General features: G+C 47.7%; 2 protein-coding genes across 2 annotated transcripts; both read right to left on the reverse strand.

Moving 5' to 3' along the window:
• Window positions 1-10,643: 10,643 nt before the first annotated feature.
• Window positions 10,644-15,125, reverse strand: LOC309381822 (beta-1,3-galactosyltransferase 5-like; the record flags this gene model as incomplete). The annotated part of the gene is made up of 3 exons (XM_081933106.1): window positions 10,644-11,245; window positions 11,834-12,372; window positions 14,878-15,125. The coding sequence occupies 3 exons, from the start codon at window positions 15,123-15,125 to the stop codon at window positions 10,794-10,796; spliced, it is 1,239 nt and encodes a 412-aa protein (XP_081789232.1). The 3' UTR covers window positions 10,644-10,793.
• Window positions 15,126-15,888: 763 nt separating this feature from the next.
• Window positions 15,889-20,459, reverse strand: LOC309402130 (beta-1,3-galactosyltransferase 5-like). Its single transcript, XM_081971727.1, has 3 exons — window positions 20,326-20,459; window positions 19,581-20,186; window positions 15,889-16,728 (listed from the first exon to the last, which is right to left on the reverse strand). The coding sequence occupies exons 2-3, from the start codon at window positions 20,170-20,172 to the stop codon at window positions 16,226-16,228; spliced, it is 1,095 nt and encodes a 364-aa protein (XP_081827853.1). The 5' UTR covers window positions 20,173-20,186; window positions 20,326-20,459; the 3' UTR covers window positions 15,889-16,225.
• Window positions 20,460-21,026: the final 567 nt, after the last annotated feature.

Here is a 21,026-nt window from a genome sequence, read left to right on the forward strand (position 1 = left end):
GTGCATGAATCAAACAAGTGGCAAGAAAATAGGGGCAGTCAGGCCTAACACAGGATATGTAGACAGTAAACACAGGGTCAATCAAAATGGACTCAAATGTCTATACACCAATGCCCAGAGTATGAGGAATAAACAGGGCGAATTAGAAATTCAAATAAAAGAGGGCAGATACGATATTGTTGCCATTAAAGAAAGCCACAAATGAAACATACAGGTAGAAGGAGTTAAATTATTTAAAAGAAATAGACCAAATAAAAGAGGAGGTGGAGTTGCACTATATATATAAGAAATAGAGCACAACAATGATGAGAACTATCTTGAATGCATTTGGGTCAATAGTAAAGGTTGTGGGGGAAATGACATTGCCATAGGTCTATGCTACAGGCCACCCAACCAAGCAGAGGAAGTAGATGAACTTTTTGCTAGTCAGCTAACTAAGGTATGTAGGAAGCACACCACAATAGTAGTGGGGGATTTTAACTACCCTGACATCAACTGGGAAACAAACTCTGCACCAAGTGGAAGATCCAACAGGTTCCTAACAAACCTAGCAGACAACTTTGTTTCCCAAAAAGTAGAGAAGGAAACAAGGGGATCGGCCATATTGGACTTAATTCTCACTAACAGAGAGGAAATGATAGAAGGTGTTGAAGCCATAGGAACCCTGGGGGCAAGTGACCATGCAATATTGGAATTCAACATTATGCAAACACAAGTAGTAGAACAAAGTCAAACTAGAGTCTTGGACTTTAAGAGAGCTAATTTCAATAAACTTAGAGAGAGCTTAGGAAGAATTCCATGGATGAGAATCCTCAAGGGGAAAACAACTCAAGAAGCTTGGGAAATTTTGAAAAACAAAAGCCCAGTGTAGCACAATACCAATGAAGAAAAATAACAGCTCCCAAAAGAAACCAGTATCATGGCTGCATAAAGAACTCTCTGACAAATTGAAAGACAAAAAAGAAAATTTCTGACTTAGACTATGCTGATATTTGCATGATGGGAGACTTTAATGGCATTACAATTCAGAACATGGATTATAAAACTCACAAAACAATAAAATGAAATAGAAAAACACTCCCGAAATCCTTCTTTAGGATGATGGATGAAATAAATTTAAAAGATGTCTGGAGAGAAAGAAATCCTACCAAAAAACAATATACCTTCTATCCAAATAGACACTTATCATTCTCTAAAATTGATATGATTTCGGCTTCAACGGATTTATTTGGCAGTGCACAAGAGGTGGGAATTGAACCAAGCACTTGGGCGGACCACAATCCAATGACAATAAGATGGAGACTGCAAAGAACAAGATCTAGATGGACTGTAAACAACATGATATTGAAAGAGAAAGATTCCGTAAAGAAAATGGGAAAATAATTGACTTTCTTCTTTAAAGAAAATAAAAAAGAAAATACGTCCTTGCAGAACCTAATGAAGGCCTTTTCTAGAGGTCTGATAATAGACTATGCAAGAATGAGAAATTCAAAGAAAAGACAAATATCTAAGGACTTAGAAAAAGACTATAGAATACTGGAAAAAGAACTACAGAAATTTCCACAAAAGAAAGACATTAAAATAAAAATGGATACAATTAAACACAAAATGGACTTATTGGAAAAGGAGGAACTGGCACAAAAAATTAGAGGAGCTAAGCAGAATTATTTTGAAAATGCAAATAAACCAGGTAGATGGTTGGCATATAAATTGAGAAAGGAGAGAGAGGCCAAGAAAATACAACAACTAGGAGATGAACAAGGCCAAATGCACTAAGGGAATATGGAAAAGAAGAAAATTATACAGGACTATTATGCTAAATTGTATGAACAAGAGAATATAAAAGAGGAAGAAGTGAAACAATATTTACAAAATGCCAATCTCCCCCAAATACCAAATGATATTAGAACTATATTAGAAGGTAAAATAACAATGATGGAATTAACTGAAGGTCTCAAAAGACAAAATAATGGGAGGGCCCCGGGACCGGATGGTCTACCTGTGGAATTTTATAGAACACTAGAGGAATCCTTGGCCCTTCCCCTGTTAGAAGTTATGAACGAAGTAATGATTGAAAGTAAAATACCTAACTCATGACTGGAAGCATACTTTACATTGCTACCTAAAGAGGGGGAAGACCATACGCAAATTAAGAACTATAGACCTATTTCCTTGTTGAACTCACATTATAAATTATTTGCATCTATACTGGCTGAGAGATTGAAAAAATATTTAAATGGGTTTATCCACCCGGACCAAAATGGTTTTCTACCAAAGAGACAAATTAGAGATAATATAACAATAATTTTGGATACCTTGGAATATTATGAGGCCCACCTGGAAAAGCAAATGGCTTTGATGTTCCTTGATGTGCAGAAAGCCTTTGATAATGTGAACTGGCTATTTATGATACAACAAATGGAACAAATGAACTTTGGCAATAATTTTATTCAAGCTATACAAACGGTATATCACAAGCAAACAGCTAAGATAATGATAAATGGAGAACTGACAGATCCTATTGAAATAAAAAGAGGTACCAGACAAGGCTGCCCACTATCACAGCTACCGTGTTTCCCCGAAAATAAGACAGGGTCTTATTTTCTTTTGCCCCACGAAATATGGCCTTGGGCTTATTATAGGGGAGGGCTTATTATTTCTGGGGCAGGTGAGAAGCAAGGTGCGCCTTTTACCTTTCCAGCTCCGTCGCGTTCCTCCCCATTGTATTTAGGGAAGTGGCTGGTAAAAAAAAAAACTTCTCGCGAGTTCAATCAAACATCTTGAAATCGCGAGAAGGTTTTTTTTTTACCAGGGGCTTCCCTGAATACAATGGTGAGGAACGCGACGGAGCTGGAAAGGTAAGAGGCACGCTTTGCGGCCCAACACCACCCACCTCGCCCCAATGGTAAAGGCAGCCTGCCTGGTTCCCTTCCCCGCCATCCCTTTAACGAGGGTGGCAGGTGGTGGGGAGAAGCGAGGCATGCCTCTTAACTTTCCAGCTCCGTTCCGTTCCTCGCCCTTTCGCCGATTGAATCCCCTTGTAAAAAAAACCTCATGAGTACACCTCTTATCTTTCCAGCTTCGTCGCGTTCCTCGCCCTTTCGCCCATTGAATCCCCTTGTAAAAAAACCTCGCAAGTTGAACTAATGAGATTTTTTTTACAAGGGGATTCAATGGGCGAAAGGGCGAGGAATGCGATGAAGCTGGAAAGAGGTGCGCATCGCAGCCCAACACCGCCCACCTCACCCCAACAGTAAAGGCAGCCTGCCTGGTTCCCTCTCCTGCCGTCCCTTTAGTGAGGGGTGAGAGGTGTGTGGGGGGGGAGAAGCGCAACACGTGTCCTAGCGCTACCAGAGACTTACAGCTCTGTTGCGTTCCTCGCCCTTTCCCTCTTTGAATCCCCTTGTAAAAAAAATCTCGCGAGTTGAACTCATGAGGCTTTTTTTACAAGGGGATTCAAACGGCGAAAGGGCGAGGAACGGAACGGAGCTGGAAAGGTAGGAGGCGTGCCTTGCTTCTTCCCACCACCACCTGCCGCCCCTCGTTAAAGGGACGGCGGGGAAAGGAACCAGGCAGGCTGCCTTTACCATTGGGGCAAAGTGGGCGGTGTTGGGCCGCGGGGTGCGCCTCTTATCTTTCTAGCTTTGTTGCATTCCTCGACATTGTATTCAGGGAAGCCCCTGGTAAAAAAAAAAACCCATCTCGCGATTTCAAGATGTTTGATTGAACTTGTGAGAAGTTTTTTTTTCACCAGCCGCTTCCCTGAGCACAATGGCAAGGAACGCGAGGAAGGGAACCAGGCAGGCTGCCTTTGCCGTTGGGGTGGGCGGTGTTTTTTTGCACGAGAAGGAACAGGCAGGGGGGGGGGTGATCACATTGCTGGCCTGCCCCTGTTTTTGCGGTGAGCCCTCTTTTTGCCCCGGAAGCTGTACAGTGTTAATGGCGGGGACTGGTTGCGCATGCGCTTAAATATTTGGGGCAGGCTTATTTTCAGGGGAGGGTTTATTATGGCACATGCTCTGAAAAGCCCGATTGGGCTTATTAGCAGGGCATGTCTTATTTTCGGGGAAACACGGTACTTTTTGTCTTAACGTTAGAAGTCTTAAATAGAAGGATCAGAGAAGAGGAAGAAATAAAGAGAATGACTATTAAAAAAGAAGAATATAAGTTGCAAGCATTTGCAGATGATTTAGTCTTCATTCTTGAGGAGCCACTTGAATCTACACCTAAATTGATAGTATGGAAAAGTGGCAGGCTTGAAAATAAACAAAGATAAAACAAAGATTTTGACAAAAAATATACCATCAAAACAAAAAGAAGAATTGGTGGAAATTTTGGAAATGCAAATTACAAAGAAGGTTAAATATTTGGGGATTTCTCTAACAGCTAGATGCAGTACCCTTAAAGAAGACAATTATCTTAGATTGAAGCAACAAATTGCAGCAGATTTGGTGAAATGGGAAAATCTTCAACTATCAATGATTGGGAGAATCTCAACAATTAAAATGAACATCCTACCCAGAATCCTATACTTATTTATCCCAATTAGGTTGGGGAAAGGCTATTTTGAAGATTTAAATAAAATGGTGTTGAAATTTATATGGCAGGGGGGGAAAGCAAGAATAAAACATAAATAAACCTCTTGGGCATTTTTAATTGTTAATTTTAATTTTTAAATTTTAACTGTCATTGGGGTTTTAATTGTTTCAAAGTACTGTAATTTATTTATTTATTTTCTACCTCCTCCATATTATATTGTTGTGATTGTTGCTATTGTACGTCGCCCCGAGTCCCTGGGGGGAGAGGGGGCGACTAAGAAGTCAAATTAAATAAATAAATAAATAAATAATAAATTGCTGCAAGATGCCAAATCAAGAGGAGGGTTGGGCTTACCTGACTGGGAGCTGTATTATCAGGCAGCTAATCTGATGTGGATCAAGGAATGGATAATGCTAAGAAATGTTAGGCTTTTGAATCTAGGGGGTCACGACTTGTTGTTGGGATGGCATGCATTTTTATGGTATAAGGGAACTAAAGGACATGGTTATTTTAGAAGGCATTATATAAGAGAGGCTTTGCTATTAAATTGGGAGAAGGTTAAGAGGTTGCATTACTTAAAAATTCCAGTCTGGATATCAACCATTGAAGCTTTTTCATACTCAGTAATATATAAAAAGGAACAAACAGTTAGATACGCTGAATTACTAAATAAAGAGGGTGAACTAAATCTATACAAGAATTGAAACAGGAAGGTATTGAAGTTAATTGGTATTCATATGTACAAATACATTCTAGATACAATGAAGATCGAAAAAAGGAGGGTTTTTATGATAAAATGACTGAACTAGATAAAATCTTAACAGGTAACGATGAAAAAGTAATTAAAAAACTCTATGCTTACCTATTAGAGGCGAAATTACAGGAAGAACAAGTCAAAGAAACTATGTTAGCTTGGAGGAAAAACTTGGGCATGGGATTGATTTAGAAAAATGGCAAAAACTGTGGACTCAAAATTATAAAATGACAATGTCAACTGCATATAAAGAGAATTGGTTTAAGATACAATAATACAATAATACAATACAATAGTAGAGTTGGAAGGGACCTTGGAGGTCTTCTAGTCCAACCCCCTGCCTAGGCAGGAAACCCTATACCGTTCCAGACAAATGGCTATCCAACATCTTCTTAAAGACTTCCAGTGTTGGGGCATTCACAACTTCTGGAGGCAAGCTGTTCCACTGATTAATTGTTCTAACTGTCAGGAAGTTTCTCCTCAGTTCTAAGTTGCTTCTCTCCTTGATTAGTTTCCACCCATTGCTTCTTGTTCTGTCCTCGGGTGCCTTGGAGAATAGCTTGACTCCCTCTTCTTTGTGGCAACCCCTGAGATATTGGAAGACTGCTATCATGTCTCCCCTAGTCCTTCTTTCTCTTAAGCTAGACATACCCAGTTCCTGCAACCGTTCCTCATATGTTTTAGTCTCCAGTCCCCTAATCCTCTTTGTTGCTCTTCTCTGCACTCTTTCTAGAGTCTCCACATCTTTTTTACATTGTGGCGACCAGAACTGAATGCAGTATTCCAAGTGTGGCCTTACCAAGGCATTATAAAGTGGTATTAACCCTTCACGTGATCTTGATTCTATCCCTCTGTTGATGCAGCCTAGAACTGTGTTGGCTTTTTTGACAGCTGCTGCACACTGCTGGCTCATATTTAAATGGTTGTCCACTAGGACTCCAAGATCCCTTTCAGAGTTACTACTGTTGAGCAAGGTACCACCTATATTGTACCTGTGCATTCCATTTTTGTTGCCTAAATGTAGAACCTTACTCTTTTCACCATTGAATTTCATTTTATTAGATAGTGCCCAATGTTCAAGTTTGTCAAGATCCTTCTGTATCTTAAGCCTATCTTCTGGAGTGTTGGCTATTCCTGCCAGCTTGGTGTCATCTGCAAATTTGATGAGTTCCCCATTTATTCCCTCATCCAAATCATTGATGAAGATGTTGAAGAGTACTGGGCCTAAAACAGAGCCTTGGGGTACTCCACTGCATACTTCCCTCCATGTAGATGCAGTTCCATTGAGGACTACACGTTGAGTGCGGTTATGTTGGAAGATATATATATATATGGAAGATGTTTTTACAGGTGGCACTTATCCCCAACAAGAATAGCAAGAATGTTTAAGAATAAATCTGAAAAATGCTGGAAATGTCATCAGATGCCGGGCACATATTACCACATGTAGTGGACTTGTACTGAAGCTAAAAGATACTGGACTAAAATCCACACGTGGCTGGAGAAAATGATATATAAACACATAGACTTAAAATCAGAACTCTTCTTATTGGGAATAATACCAGAAACATACAACAAGGACTTGAAATATCTGATTATAAATGTTTTAACAGCTGCTAGAATTGTATTTGCCAAAAATTGGAAAAATGAGAAATTACCAATACAGGAGGAAATTATTCGGAAAATAATGGAATGTGCTGAAATGAGTAAGCCTACATTTGAAATTAGAGAACTAGAGGATGAGCAATTTTATAGAGTATGGGATTTGTTTTACCAATGGTTAGATAAAAAAACCTGGAAATGAAATTGTTTTCTTATGCAATAATAGAAAGTTATATTTACTGCTATGAAAGTTTTTTTTAACTTTGTTTTTATTATGCAATAGAGTACTTATTTACACGATATATGAAGAACAATAATGAACCTAATATATAAGAATGGGATGATTTGAATTTCTAGGTATAATTGTAGGTAGTGATCAGGACTAGGGGAGACATGATAGCAGTGTTCCAATATCTCAGGGGTTGCCACAAAGAAGAGGGAGTCAAGCTATTCTCCAAGGCACCTGTGGACAGAACAAGAAGCAATGGGTGGAAACTAATCAAGGAGAGAAGCAACTTAGAACTGAGGAGAAACTTCCTGACAGTTAGAACAATTAATCAGTGGAACAGAAGTTGCCTCCAGAAGTTGTGAATGCCCCAACACTGGAAGTCTTTAAGAAGATGTTGGATAGCCATTTGTCTGGAACGGTATAGGGTTTCCTGCCTAGGCAGGGGGTTGGACTAGAAGACCTCCAAGGTCCCTTCCAACTCTACTATTGTATTGTATTGTATTGTATTGTATCATTCTATACTATAAAGATTTCTGCTATACTAAATGGACTAATGATGATGTAATGAACAATGGATACGCATATGAATTGAAATACTTAATGACTATATGGATTGATAATTAACAATGGAAAATTATATTTGGAATTGTGGATGATTGATGACATTATGGTTAATTGAAAGTATAAATGTGCAATATGAATTAATGGGAATCTTTTGTTTTAATCTTTGTTTTTACTCTCTAGAGATAGGCGATATTATAATTCTATAAAGACTTATTGTTACTTAATAGATAATTATGGATTCAAGCAAATAAGGGCCGTCACAAATGAAAGAATATTAATGGTAATCTGAACATATAATGCTCAATGAAATATTTATTTATGTTTAGTGGATAACCAGTGACTTTATTTTTAATTGTAAAAACTGTTGCACAAAAACTTGTAATCAAACGACATGCTTGATGAAATTGAGGAAAGTTGTTTTTTCTCCTTGCTTTTGTTCTGTATGTGTTGTCTTATTTTTAAAGAAAAATAAATAAATACAAAATTATTTTTTTAAAAAAGATAAGTATAAAAAGTGGAAAGAGGGGGACTTAACTAAGGCAGAATATCAGCAAATAGCCCGAGCCTGTAAAGATGAAGTGAGGAAAGCTAAGGCTCACAATGAAGAAAGGCTTGCCACGAAAGTAAAAAAATAACAAAAAAAGCTTCTTCCAACATGTTAAAAACAAGAAAAAGGTTAAGGAAACAATTGGTCCATTGCTGGGAGAAAGTGGCAAGAAGGTGACAAGCAACAGGGAGAAAGCAGAACTATTTAACTCGTGTTTTGCATCTGTCTTTACACAAAGAGGTAAAACAGACCTATCAGCCTGACCTCAATACCAGGAAAGATTCTGGAAAAGATACTCAAGCAACGAATTAGCAAACACCTAGAAGTAAACAAAGTAATAGCCAAAAGCCAACATGGGTTTGTCAAAAACAGATCGTGCCAGACTAATCTTATTGCATTCTTTGACAAAGGGACAAAACTAGTGGACCAGAGGAATGCCGTCGATATAGTTTACTTGGACTTCAGTAAGGCTTTTGATAAGGTAGACCATAACCTACTACTAGATAAAGTAGAAGAATGTGGGTTGGACAGCATCACCACCAGATGGATTCGTAACTGGCTGACCAACCGCACTCAACGTGTAGTCCTCAATGGAACTGCATCTACATGGAGGGAAGTATGCAGTGGAGTCCCCCAAGGCTCTGTTTTGGGCCCAGGACTCTTCAACATCTTCATCAATGATTTGGATGAGGGAATAAATGGGGAACTCATCAAATTTGCAGATGACACCAAGCTGGCAGGAATAGCCAACACTCCAGAAGACAGGCTGAAGATACAGAAGGATCTTGACAAACTTGAACATTGGGCACTATCTAATAAAATGAATTCAATGGTGAAAAGAGTAAGGTTCTACATTTAGGCAACAAAAATGAAATGCACAGGTACAGTATAGGTGGCACCTTGCTCAGTAGTAGTAACTGTGAAAGGGATCTTGGAGTCCTAGTGGACAACCATTTAAATATGAGCCAGCCGTGTGCAGCAGCTGCCAAAAAAGCCAACAAAGATCTAGGCTGCATCAACAGAGGGAGAGAATCAAGATCACGTGAAGGGTTAATGCCACTTTATAATGCCTTAGTAAGGCCACACTTGGAATACTGCATTCAGTTTTGGTCGCCACGATGTAGAAAAGATGTGGAGACTCTAGAAAGAGTGCAGAGAAGAGCAAGAAAGAGGATTAGGGGACTGGAGGCTAAAACATATGAGGAACGGTTGCAGGAACTGGGTATGTTTAGCTTAAGAGAAAGAAGGACTAGGGGAGACATGATAGCAGTGTTCCAATATCTCAGGGGTTGCCATAAAGAAGAGGGAGTCAAGCTATTCTCCAAGGCACCTGAGGGCAGGACAAGAAGCAATGGGTGGAAACTAATCAAGGAGAGAAGCAACTTAGAACTGAGGACAAATTTCCTGACAGAACAATTAATCAGTGGAACAGAAGTTGCCTCCAGAAGTTGTGAATGCCCCAACACTGGAAGTCTTTAAGAAGATGTTGGATAACCATTTGTCTAAAACGGTATAGGTTTCCTGCCTAGGCAGGGGGTTGGACTAGAAGACCTCCAAGGTCCCTTCCAACTCTGCTATTGTATTGTATTGTATAGTTAAACTTTGAGTATTAGGTCAAAAAAATGTTATGATAATGGACATAGTAAAAAAAATGTTTGATAATGATAACGTATATATATGTATTGGCTTAATAAAAGGAAATTTGATATAAATTGTAAACAGTGATTTGGAAAAGAGGACTAGAAACTTGGTTACTAAATATTATTGATTTTTATTTAGAATAGGTTTTATTTTATTTTATTTGATTAGGTTATAAGGATTTAATGTTATTGGATGATATTGGAAATACCTAACGAAATGCCATTATGTGATTATGCTTTAAACTTTGGAATATTTTTTACAAAAGAATGTTAAAACAATTGTGGTCAAATGAAAATTGAGGTATCAGGATAGTAATATCTATAAATATATTTGATTTAAAATATATGATTTGATATGTATTATAGGAGATGCAGGAAAGCTTTTTGTAACCAATTGACACACTTTCTATAGTATGTAAAGAAAGAGGATTCTTTGTGTTGTATTTGTGTTTATTCGAAAATAAAAATAAAATAAAAAAAGTTGCTTTTCCTGCACTGACCGACCTCTGTAGGAGCTCAGAAACACTCGTTTCTCCCTATGCAACCTTTTGTTCCCCCCCCCCCCTTTTATCAATGAATTGATGGTTATTTCACCACGGGCATCTTGGCCTCCTCCCCTCTGGCACTGCTGGCTGGGGCAATTGTGGGGGTTGAAGTCCACAAGTCTTAAAAGTTGCCAAGATTGGACGCCTCTGCTCCAGAGACCGCACGGACCTGCAAGCATTCACACAGACCCTCCTGCTTGGGAGACATTTTTAATAACAGAATATGGGGAATGGGCTTTGAGAAATGTGAGTCTTGGCCCTCTCTGGTTGAAGGAAGCCAGTGCCAATGGGGGGCATTGCCTTTCCCAGCTCCAGTTGACCAAATCCGTCCCGGGTGAAGGGCGGTGTGTGTTGGGCACAGCGGCTCCTGCGTTCACTTGGGCCACCCCCACGCGGAGCCCCGGAGCTCCTGCCAGACTGCCTCCATCCTCTCCATGGGGACCCCGTGGACCACCAGGGACTTCTGGTAGAAGGTGAGGTGGTCCTGCATCTTCTCCCAGGCCCGGAAGTCTCCGCTGTGTTTGTGGGGCAGCTGGACGGCCAAGGCAAGGAAGCCCCAGTAGGCACCACTGAGAGGGAAGGTGGGCAGCCAAAGGGAGGCCTGGTAGAGGGCAGGCAGGGCAGCGCCGGGCACCAGGAAGCCCTTTTCCAAGGCGAAGTGGGGGTAGTGGGCCAGGGGGAAGAGCAGGAAGGGAATGGCGTCCCGCCCAATCCTCTTCACGGCAGGGTGGTAGTGGATGTGGCCGTGGATGAAGTGGGAGGCGTTGGGCGTTTGCCGGAGGAATTTCGTCAGGGCCACAGGATTCACAAAAACGTCGTCCTCCCCTACAAGGAGAGACCACTGCAGTTGGCGGCCACGTCTCGGCCTCTTCTGGATGTGCAAAGGAGAGAAAGCAGAGGGCCCTGGCGTCTGTCCTCGCCCCATTTGGGGGCAAGGAGGGGATGGTCTGTGCCCCCTGAGGGGGCTGCAAGGACTGTGGCAGGAGTGTCCAGCCTTGGCAACTTTAAGAACGGTAGACTTTGACTCCCAAAATTCTCCAGCCAGCTTTTACTGAAAACAAGATGTATTACATCTACTGCATTCCCACTATCTATTACGAAACTTAAATAAAAAAATACAATAATGTACTTTAGCCACATTTGTTCTTCTCCTATCCATATTGTGGTGGGAACCTTTACTGGCTGGGGAATTCTGGAGTTGAAGTCCACAAAGTTGGGAAGCTTGGACACCCCTGGACTACGGGAAAATGCCTGAAAGATGGACCTCCAATGGGTTTTCCCCCTCAACCTCGGTGGACACTGAGCAGAACTAAACTGGGGCCATCTCCAAAAGGTCCTAAGGAGCCGTTCACCTTCCCTGCAGGGTCTTCTGGAGGGCAAGCAGGGAAGCCCACTCTGCCCTGGGCAGCTTACCTTTGAAGACGAAGGCCGCCCGCTGGCAGTGCCCGTGCACCCACTGGAGGAAGCAGCGCTCCTTGAGGGACAGGTTGCTATGGGACTCCACGAAGGTCCACATCAGGATGTCGCCGAACATGCGGCTCTCCTGCGCCACCAGCTCCAGCTGCTTCTGCTTGGATGTGGCCCCCAGGAGGAAAAGGGGCTGCAGCCGGAAGCCCCCCACCTCCGCCGCCTGGGCCCAGGTGCGTCGCAGGGTGGCCCTGCTGCCTGTGGAAGCCAGATGGGATTTGATGGCCAGGAGCAGCAAGGGGACTCCGGAGGGTCCCTGGCACAAGCCGTCCGGGGCAATCACCTCCTGGCACCGGTAGAGCTGCAGGTGAGGGTAGAGGCTTCGGTAGACGCTGTGGTTGAGGTAGAAGGTGAAGGTGTCATCGGCCAGGGCTGGGATGGGCTCAGGTGTTGCCTGGGGGGCCTGCCACTTCCTCAGGGCAGACGTGAGCAGGAGGACGGCTGCCAGCCCCAGTGTCACCCACCGGATGGAGACATGGCTGAGCCTAGGAAACGAGGCGGAATTAAGGCAAGACTGTTAGCACGAATGGGGCCCAAGAAGCCAGAAATTGGTGCTGCCACCCACACCCAGCGCCCAGGGGCACTTAGGGCACGCAAGGTCTCAGGAAACGGTGGGCACCACAGTGCCCATCAGAGGCAGCGATGGCAGCTGGGAAGGCCAAGCCCCCCCCCACACACACACACACATACATACACACAGACCAGGCCCTGCCCGGACCCCTCAACACCCTCCAAAGGAAGCAACAAACCTCAAACCTTAAAACCACATTTACGCATTAGGCCAGGGGTGTCCAAACTTGGGAACTTTAAGACTTGTGGACTTCAACTCCCAGAATTCTGGGGAATTCTGGGAGTTGAAGTCCACAAGTCTTAAAGTTCCCAAGTTTGGACACCCCTGCATTAGGCTGTTTAAAAGGAAACGGATTGGAACTGGTTCCCTTTGGAAAATGATCAAATGAGAAACTTTCATAATGTTTTATGACTTTGGCGCATGGCAGGTCCTGTACAAACCAGGATCAAGCAAGTTGACATTTCCAATTATTTCCCAAGCAACGGTTAAAAATGTCAAAGCTTTTTAATTTTCATTTCACAATGTCCGTAGCCTGTTCCCCCTCCCCACCCACCCCGAGCAAAGAAAATCGGGGGGGTGGGGGGTGGGCGGAGGGGGTGATAAAAACAGAGAGGGACAATAACACTCCAAAATTAAAAATACCCAAAGGCTACACCCAGGTGCAACTCCTCCCTCCATTGCCAAATCTAATCCATTTAATCTCTGGCCAAACTCAAAGGCCGGGGAAGTTTTTACTTTAGTTATCAGCAATTGAATCACTGTAATCTAAAGCAAATAATTGTGACTTTTGCAATCCTAGCCACTGATGGATGGCCGGCTGAAGGGAGGGCTCACCCCTGCCAGCCCCACAGGCAGCAATCCGGCCCCAGAGATTTTCCTAGGAGGGATTTTTCCCCAGCCCTTTTCTCAAGAGAGACAAGGAGGCAGCTTGATGTGCAAAGGAAACCATCCCCCCCCCCCCCCGGCCCAAAAAAAGGGAGCCGGCCTTCTCCCTGCCAGAGTCCTCCAACCCTCCCGCAAATTGCATGGGGCGAGGGTGGGGGGATGAGGGTGGGGGCCTTTGCAAGCACCCAATTGGAGCTGCCCTCCCCCCCCAGGCCTGGCTTGGGTGTATGTGTGTGTGTGTGTGTGTGTGTGTGAGTGTGTGTGTGTGTGTGTGTGAAGGGGGTTTGCAAGGCCTCAGACCTTGGGCCCCATGGCTGGCCAGCCCTTCTCCCCCTTTGTCCCGGGGAAGCCAGCCCTTCTCCCCACCAAAGTGCACCCACTTCCTGGGCAGCAGCCTCCTGCAGCACCTCCCGGGAGCCATCTTGGGGGAGGGTTTCCCCAGGGAGCCCTCCCCCCCCCTCCCCCACCGCCACCAAGATGGCCGCAGGCAGGCGCTGGCCTTGGCATCCCAGCCCCACCCCTGCAGGGGACTCTGCTGCCCATCATCCAGCACAGGGGGGGGGGGGAGCAGAGATGCAATGCAGCCGGGGGCGGGGGGGGCAGACAGTCCCTTCAGTCGGGGGTCTGATCTCACTTAGAGTGGGCTGCAAGGTGAAACCCCAAGCCCCCAGACCAAATACGGGCTTCAGAAAGCACCAGACCCCCCACCTCCCCCCCCCCCGGCTCTGTCTGGCTCACTTTGCCCCCCCCCTGCACTGAGCAGTTCCAGTGCCCACCTGGGAGGTTAGACCCCCCCCCCTTGGATAAGACCCCCAATTGAAAAGTTGCCAGGATCCTGGCTGTTTCCACCAGGTGGGCTGCATTCCTATGGGGCTGCTCTGGAAAGGGGGCTAGGCTGGAGGTGGGGGAGCCCCGGAGCTTGGGGAGGGGGGGGGGAGGCACACGACTGGCTCTCATTCTCATCAGACTAGCAGGAAGCAGGTGGGGGAACTTGGGGGGGGGATGTGACGGGCATTGTCCAGAGCCAGCCTGAAATCCCTGATGGAATTGACTCCTGATGGGGGGTCCAGGGGAAGGGGGGGAGGGGGGTGAAGAGGAAAGACCCCTGGATGAGTCAGGCCAGGCTGCCTCAACCTCCCGGGGCTGGGAAGGGTCCAACTCCAGGAACCTGGGATGACCCAATTTGGAGGGGAGGGGGTTGTAAACACCACACCTCCCCTTTGCAAGAGGATCCCACTCACCACACACTCTATGGACACAGGCCACGTCCAGCACCCCACCCCCCACCCGGATTCCTGCCGGCTCTCACAGGCTCTCTGTTGTGGGAGGTGAGCCAAGGCAGGTGGGTCTGCCCCATTCCCCCCCCACAATAAACCCCTTTCCCTCCCTCCCAAGTGCCCCCATGGCATCTCCTGAGGATGGGGCGCTTTCCTTCCTCCCCCTTCCCAAGCAGATCCTCTGGGGGCCCCGGTGTGCCCATGGCAGCCGGGACAGGGGTCACAGGGGAGGGCCAGGGGTCACCCTCCCAAAATACCCTCCGAGAGCTGAGCTGCCCTCTCCACCTTCCTCCTTGCCATGAAGGGCACCTCCGTCACCCGGAGCAGGGGGAGTTCTCCGTTCTAAAAACTGCAGCCGAACAGGCTGATCTGCCTCGCGGTCCCTTCCCAAAGCAGGAACCCAGATCGGGAGGGCACAGAAAGGGAGAAAGTGGGGAATGCCCAGCACAGCCTCACACCTGCATGTGTCAGTTCCTGCTTCTCCGCCAGGCTGGCATCCTGCCATAAGACACAGGAGAGGCGGGCAGGAATTGGGGAGGGAAATGTGCGAGCATGGAAGGGAGAAGACAAACGTTGACAAAAAACAGGGGTCTCCAACCGCCTGGGAACAGAATGCAAAACTACATCGACAGGCGCCAGACATCCAAGGAGTTCCCAAAGCATCAAAAAGGCATCCTATTGGACACTGAAGAACTGATCGTGGGGGACGGGGATGTTGAAAAAGTGTAACCGTTGCAGGTGAATATTCAGATCCGGCTTTACTTTTGCTGCAATCACTTAACTTTAATAATTAAAAAAAACCCTATCACTTCAATCATATGGAGTCAAGGAGGGTCTTCCTTTCCTAGCAGTCTAAGTTGGGGGCAAGGCTGACAGTATGGCTAATTTTTACATCCGCTTCGTCACAGTGATGTGTTTTCTAATTCCTGGGGGGAGGGGGGCGGAGGAAGCAGACTCACGGCCACTCCTGTCCTGCTCATGTGGCAGAGTCCCAGGAGGGTAGAGGAAGACCCACTTTACCAGTTCAGGAGACAAGACCACCAAAGGTTGGAGAACACAGGTTTATTGTGCGCACAGGTTCAGAGCATTCGCATGACAAATTCTGAACCCTGGCCTACGCTCAAGTGTTAACTGATATAGCTTCAACGCGTCTTAGCTTGTCCAAGGCATTGCCCTCTAACCACTTTCATCTAAGTACCGCAGGTTAAGACAGTTAAAGCAGGGATGCAAGAAAGGAGAAGCTGTTTCTACAGCATATTCCATCTGGGTGGGTGGGTTACACGGGTGGGCCTTTACCTTACGCCACCTGTTACTTTTGGTCCACATCCCTTTGCACAAGCCTCACGGTCAGTTACAGGATTTATTTTAGTACATAGAATATTCACCTATAGGCTGCATTAAGCATGTTCTTCTTCCTGCAAGCAGAGTTTAGGCAGGTTCCCTGCACTTTCCAGAAGCTTCCTTCACACGCAAGCAGTTCGGGGTCTCAGCACTAAAGCATTTTATATTGTTTTTATAGCATTAGTGCCATTCTACCTCACCAGAACCACCTGCCTGAAGTGGACCAGCCTTCTGGTCAAGGTGCTTCTCCGCCCCGCCCGGAGGCTACTGACTACCCGTTCCATCCACCAGCCGGGCGGGAGGCCCGTTCTGTCTGCGGGCGTCAGAGTCCTTTGTGGGGCTCCCCAGCTGCTTCCAGACTTCCTCCATCCTCTCCAGGCTGACCCCGTGGATGGAGATGGAGTGCTGGTAGGCCGAGAGCTCGTCCTTGGGGATGCCCCAGACGCGGAAGGCCTGGTCGTGCCGGTGGGGGATCTTGGCCGCCAGCGTCAGGAAGGCCAGGTAGACGTCGTCCAGGGGGAAGACGGGCAGCTCCAGCGAGGCTCGGTAGAGGGCAGCCAGCCCCTCATGCGACATGATGAACCCCCCTCCGGAGGCAAAGTTGGGGTACTGGTCCATGGGGTAGAAATCCCTCGAGACGGCGTACTTGCCCCCCCTCACGACTGCCGAGTGGACCCGGATTTGGCCGTGGATGAAGTGGGAGGCGTTGGACGTCTGGCGGAGGTAATCGGTCAGCACCTTGGGGTTCACAAAGAGGTCGTCGTCCCCTGAAAAGCAACGTGGCATTTCGTTCCGTGGGGGGGGGCAGATTGCTCCTGCGCTGGTCCTCACTGTCCAGCTGGTCAGCCTTCCCAAAGGAATGGCCTCAAGGTGGAGCTTTCGGGCTCTGGGACCAAAACCGGCCAAGTGGGGAGGTCAGAAGGTCAAAATGGGAGCCTGTCCCCCCCCCCCCCGAATGCTCTTGCAGGTGAAAAGGGGCGGGGCTTGATCCACCAGGTGCATCCACCACCTTGGCTTTCTCACCCCCCCCTCCCAGCAGGTAGCTCTCCCCCCTGCTCCCCAGTGCCAGATGGGGGAACGGTCAGTGTGAAGAATTCAAATAAAAGTTCCACTTCTCCGTTGATCTCAGGATTTGGGTCCGGCTTCAGCCGCCAGTCAGCCAGGCAGAGGAAGCGTCCCTCGGGAAGCAAATGTGCCCCACGTTGACTTACCAAGAAGGGCGTGTCTGTGCAGGGGTGGGGGTGAAATGGAAGCACCCAGTGAGCATGTGGGATGTGCATTGAAGTACGGACAAAAGGCCAAAGTGTGAGGGAGAGTTTATAGCTTAGATTGCAGAGGGAAGAGGTGAGATTAGGAAAGAAGAGGGAAAATAATGCAAACAAAAGAAAGCAAGAATGATTTAAGGGCCTGGAGGTTAAACACACAAAGATTGCAGGAATTGGGTGTGTCTAGTTTAATGAAAAGAAGGACCAGGGGAGACATGAAAGCAGTCAGAATAATAGAATAACAGAGTTGGATGGGACCTTTTAGGTCATCTAGTCCAACCCCCACCCCCACCCAAGCAGGAGACCCTACCCCATTTCAGACAGATGGCAGTCCAATCTCTTCTTGAAATCCTCCAGGGATGAAGCTCCCACAATTTCTGAACAACATAATATTACAATAACAGAGCTGGAAGGGACCTTGGAGGTCATCTAGTCCAATCCCTACCCAAGCAGGAGACCCTACCCCATTTCTAAAAGAAAAGAAAAAAGAAAGAAGGAAGGAAGGAAGGACAGAATAACAGTTTGAAGGGACCCTGGAGATCATCTAGTCCAAACCCCCACCCAAGCAGGAGACCCTACCCCATTTCTAAAAGAAAAGAAAAAAGAAAGAAGGAAGGAAGGAAGGAAGGAAGGAAGGAAGAACAGAATAACAGAGCTGGAAGGGACCCTGAAGATCATCTAGTCCAACCCCCCACCCAAGCAGGAGACCCTACCCCATTTCTGACCGATGGCAGTCCAGTCTCTTCTTGAAAGCCTCCAGGGATGAAGCTCCCAAAACCTCTGCAGGCAACTTCTGCTCCATGGGTTGATTGTTCAGAAAACATCTCCTTATTTCCAGGCTGAACCTATCCTGATCAGTTTCCATCCATTATTCCTTGTCTGGCCTTCAGGTGCTTTGGCAAACAGCTGGACCCCCTCCTCTCTGGGGGCAGCCCCTCCCTCAAATATTGGAACAGTGCTATCGTATCTCCCTGGTCATGATATCAGTGCTCCAATATTTGAGGGGCCACCACAAAGCACCTGAAGGCCGGGCAAGAATTTGGTGACCAAAACTGGATGCAGGATTCCAGGTGTGGCCTTACTAAGGCTTTACAAAGTGGTAATAACCCCTTGCCTGGTTTTGATTCTCTGCCTCTGTTTATACCATCAAAGATGCCGTTGCTATCTTTTGGCTGCTCCTGCTTTAGGACTCCAAGGTCCACCTCCCAGTTCCTGTTTTGGAGCCAGGTCTCACCTAATCTGTCCCTTAGACCTTTGTTTTTTTCCTGCCCAGGTGGAAATCTGCTTTGATAAAGACTGGCAGACGCCTTATGTCTGTAAGTGATCACAACGTCATACCTTTCAGCCTATTTGTTCCTATTTGATGTTCTAGCAACCTAATTATTTGGTATTATCATAATTCCTTCTCTCTTAATTCATATCAATTTAAATGTAAATATTGAAAAGATAAGAAGCCAAACAGCCCTGGATAAGAAAGAACAAAGGGAAGACCACCCAGAGCAGAAGTTTAGGGCCCTTCAGTCACCTGGCTGCCCTCTGCCTTGGCTAGGGGGCCGTTTTCCCTTTCCTTCTTAAGTGTCCTCCCTTTCTCTTGGTTTTGGGGAGCCAGAAGGGAAAGAAAAGAAACAACTGATGGAAACTAATCAAGGAAAGAAGCAACCTGGAATTAAGAAGAAACTTCCTAACAGTGAAGACAATTAAACTTTGGAATGACTTGCCACCAGAAACTGTGGGCCCTCCATCTTCAGAGATTTTCAAGAAGAGGCTGGACTGCCACCTGCCTGAAAGGGTACGGGGTCTCCTGCCTGAGCAGGGGGTTGGACTAGAAGACCTCTGAGGTCCCTTCCTTGGTCTACATTCTTTGAGCTCTGCAGCACACCTGCTTTCCGTCAGCTTTCTCTCTCCGAAAGGGGGCTGCTCACTTTTGGAGACTAATGTGCCTCCCCCCACCCACCCCTCTCACCTCAAAGGCCCACAGCTGAGGAAGGGAAGGCCTACCCCAAGGATGAGATGACACAATAGGAGACCCTCCCTTGCAGGGCAGCCTTATCCCAGGCCTTCCCATAGTCAACCCTCTCTTACCTTCAGACCTGCTCCCTAGCGCTGGGTTGGGTGTTTCATCCCCCCCCTCCACCTGTATTCCAATTGACCTAAAATTCACCCCTTTCCTGTTTGCTCACCAGGAATGAGTTCTCTTCCAAGGAAAAGAGATCCAGGTTAATCCTTTCTGGGTTCAGACACCCAATTAGTCTACAGCCAAGTTGCAGGAAGTGGCGGGAATCTGCTTCCAGATAGACGGAGCTCAGGGCATCGTGCCAGCAGAGCCCCACTGGGGTGGCACCTTGCCCACTTACCTTTGAAGATGAAGGCCGCCCGCTGGCAGTGCCCGTGCACCCACTGGAGGAAGCAGCGCTCCTTGAGGGACAGGTTGTGATGGGACTCCACGAAATCCCACATCAGGATGTCTCCAAAGGCGCGGCTCTCCTGCGCCACCAGCTCCAGCTGCTTCTGGTTGGAGGTGGCCGCCAGGAGGAAAAGGGGCTGCAGCCGGAAGCCCCCCACCTCCGCCGCCTGGGCCCAGGTGCGTCGCAGGGTGGCCCTCCTGCCGGTGGAAGCCGGGTGGGATTTGATGGCCAGGAGCAGCAGGGGGAGGGCGGAGGGTCCCTGGCACAAGCCATCCCGGGCAATCACCTCCTGGCACCGGTAGAGCTGCAGGTGAGGGAAGTGGGCTTCGTAGAGGCTTCGGTTGAGGCGGAAGGTGAGGGTGCCATCGCCCAGGGTGATGGTCTCTCTGTGGGTGGCGGTGGAGGGGGCAGGGGCGCTGGGGGCCAGCTGCTCCTTGGGCCAGCTCAGGAACAGGAGGAGGGAGGTCAGGGTCCCCAGGGTCAGCCCCCAAAGCTGGCAGGCTCTGCGCCTGGTGACCTGGGGGAGGGCGGAGGGGGCCATGGGCAACTGAGAACCTGCGCAAAGGGAGAAGAAGCTCTCTTTGAGGAGAGACCCTGAGGCCCCCCTGGGCTGCAAGGGTCAGGGGTCTCCTCCCCCTCCCTCCCTCCCTCCTCCTTCTGCTTCCTTCCCTTCCGAGACCCTGGCTTCACCTACCTGGGACCTTCGAGGAGGAGGCAGGGCTCCTTCTCCGGCTGCCTTGTCTAGGTCTCCAGCCCACTCTTCCTCCTCCTCCTCCTCCTCCTCCTGAGCGCCTCCTTCCTTCGCCTTCCGACCCTTCCCCAGGAGGAGGCTGGGCGACGCTCCCCTTTGACCAACCGGCGCCAGCCTTTCCCTCCCTGCCCTCCAGAAAGGGAGCCGGGCTGGGGTCTGGGTGCCCCGAGGGGCGGGAAAAGCCCGGGGCGGAGGCTCAGGTGCTCTTCGGGAACTCCGACGGCGCCTTTCTCCGAGCGAGCGGCTCCCGCAGAAGGGCGGCTGGGCAGCGGGAGCCCCGCAAGTGGCTCACCCGGGGAAGAAGAGCCGGCCATTGGGGGCAGCGCGTGCTTCGGACGGCCTTTCTCCCCTGCGGCCCTCCGGGGTGGGGGTCGGAGGAGGAGGAGGAGGAGGAAGGAAGATGAAGATGGAGAGGAGGAAGAAAGGAAGAGCGGGAGAAGGAAAATCTGGGCACCTAGCTGCCTCCTAGACCCGAGGGGCGCTGCCAGTCCCGGGACTCTCTGCCCCCCTCCCCTCCGCCTCTCAGATCCTGGGGCTCACTCTCCCTTCCCCAGTCCCAAGCAAAGTGGGGGGGGGTCCGAGGTCCAAGCGGGCGGGGGGGGGACTCTTCTGCATAAGCCGCCCCAGCCGCGTCTTCGCGTGGA

The sequence above is a fragment of the Natrix helvetica genome (genome assembly GCF_964273705.1).
Source record: "Natrix helvetica genome assembly, chromosome: Z".
Classification (NCBI taxonomy): domain Eukaryota; kingdom Metazoa; phylum Chordata; class Lepidosauria; order Squamata; family Natricidae; genus Natrix; species Natrix helvetica.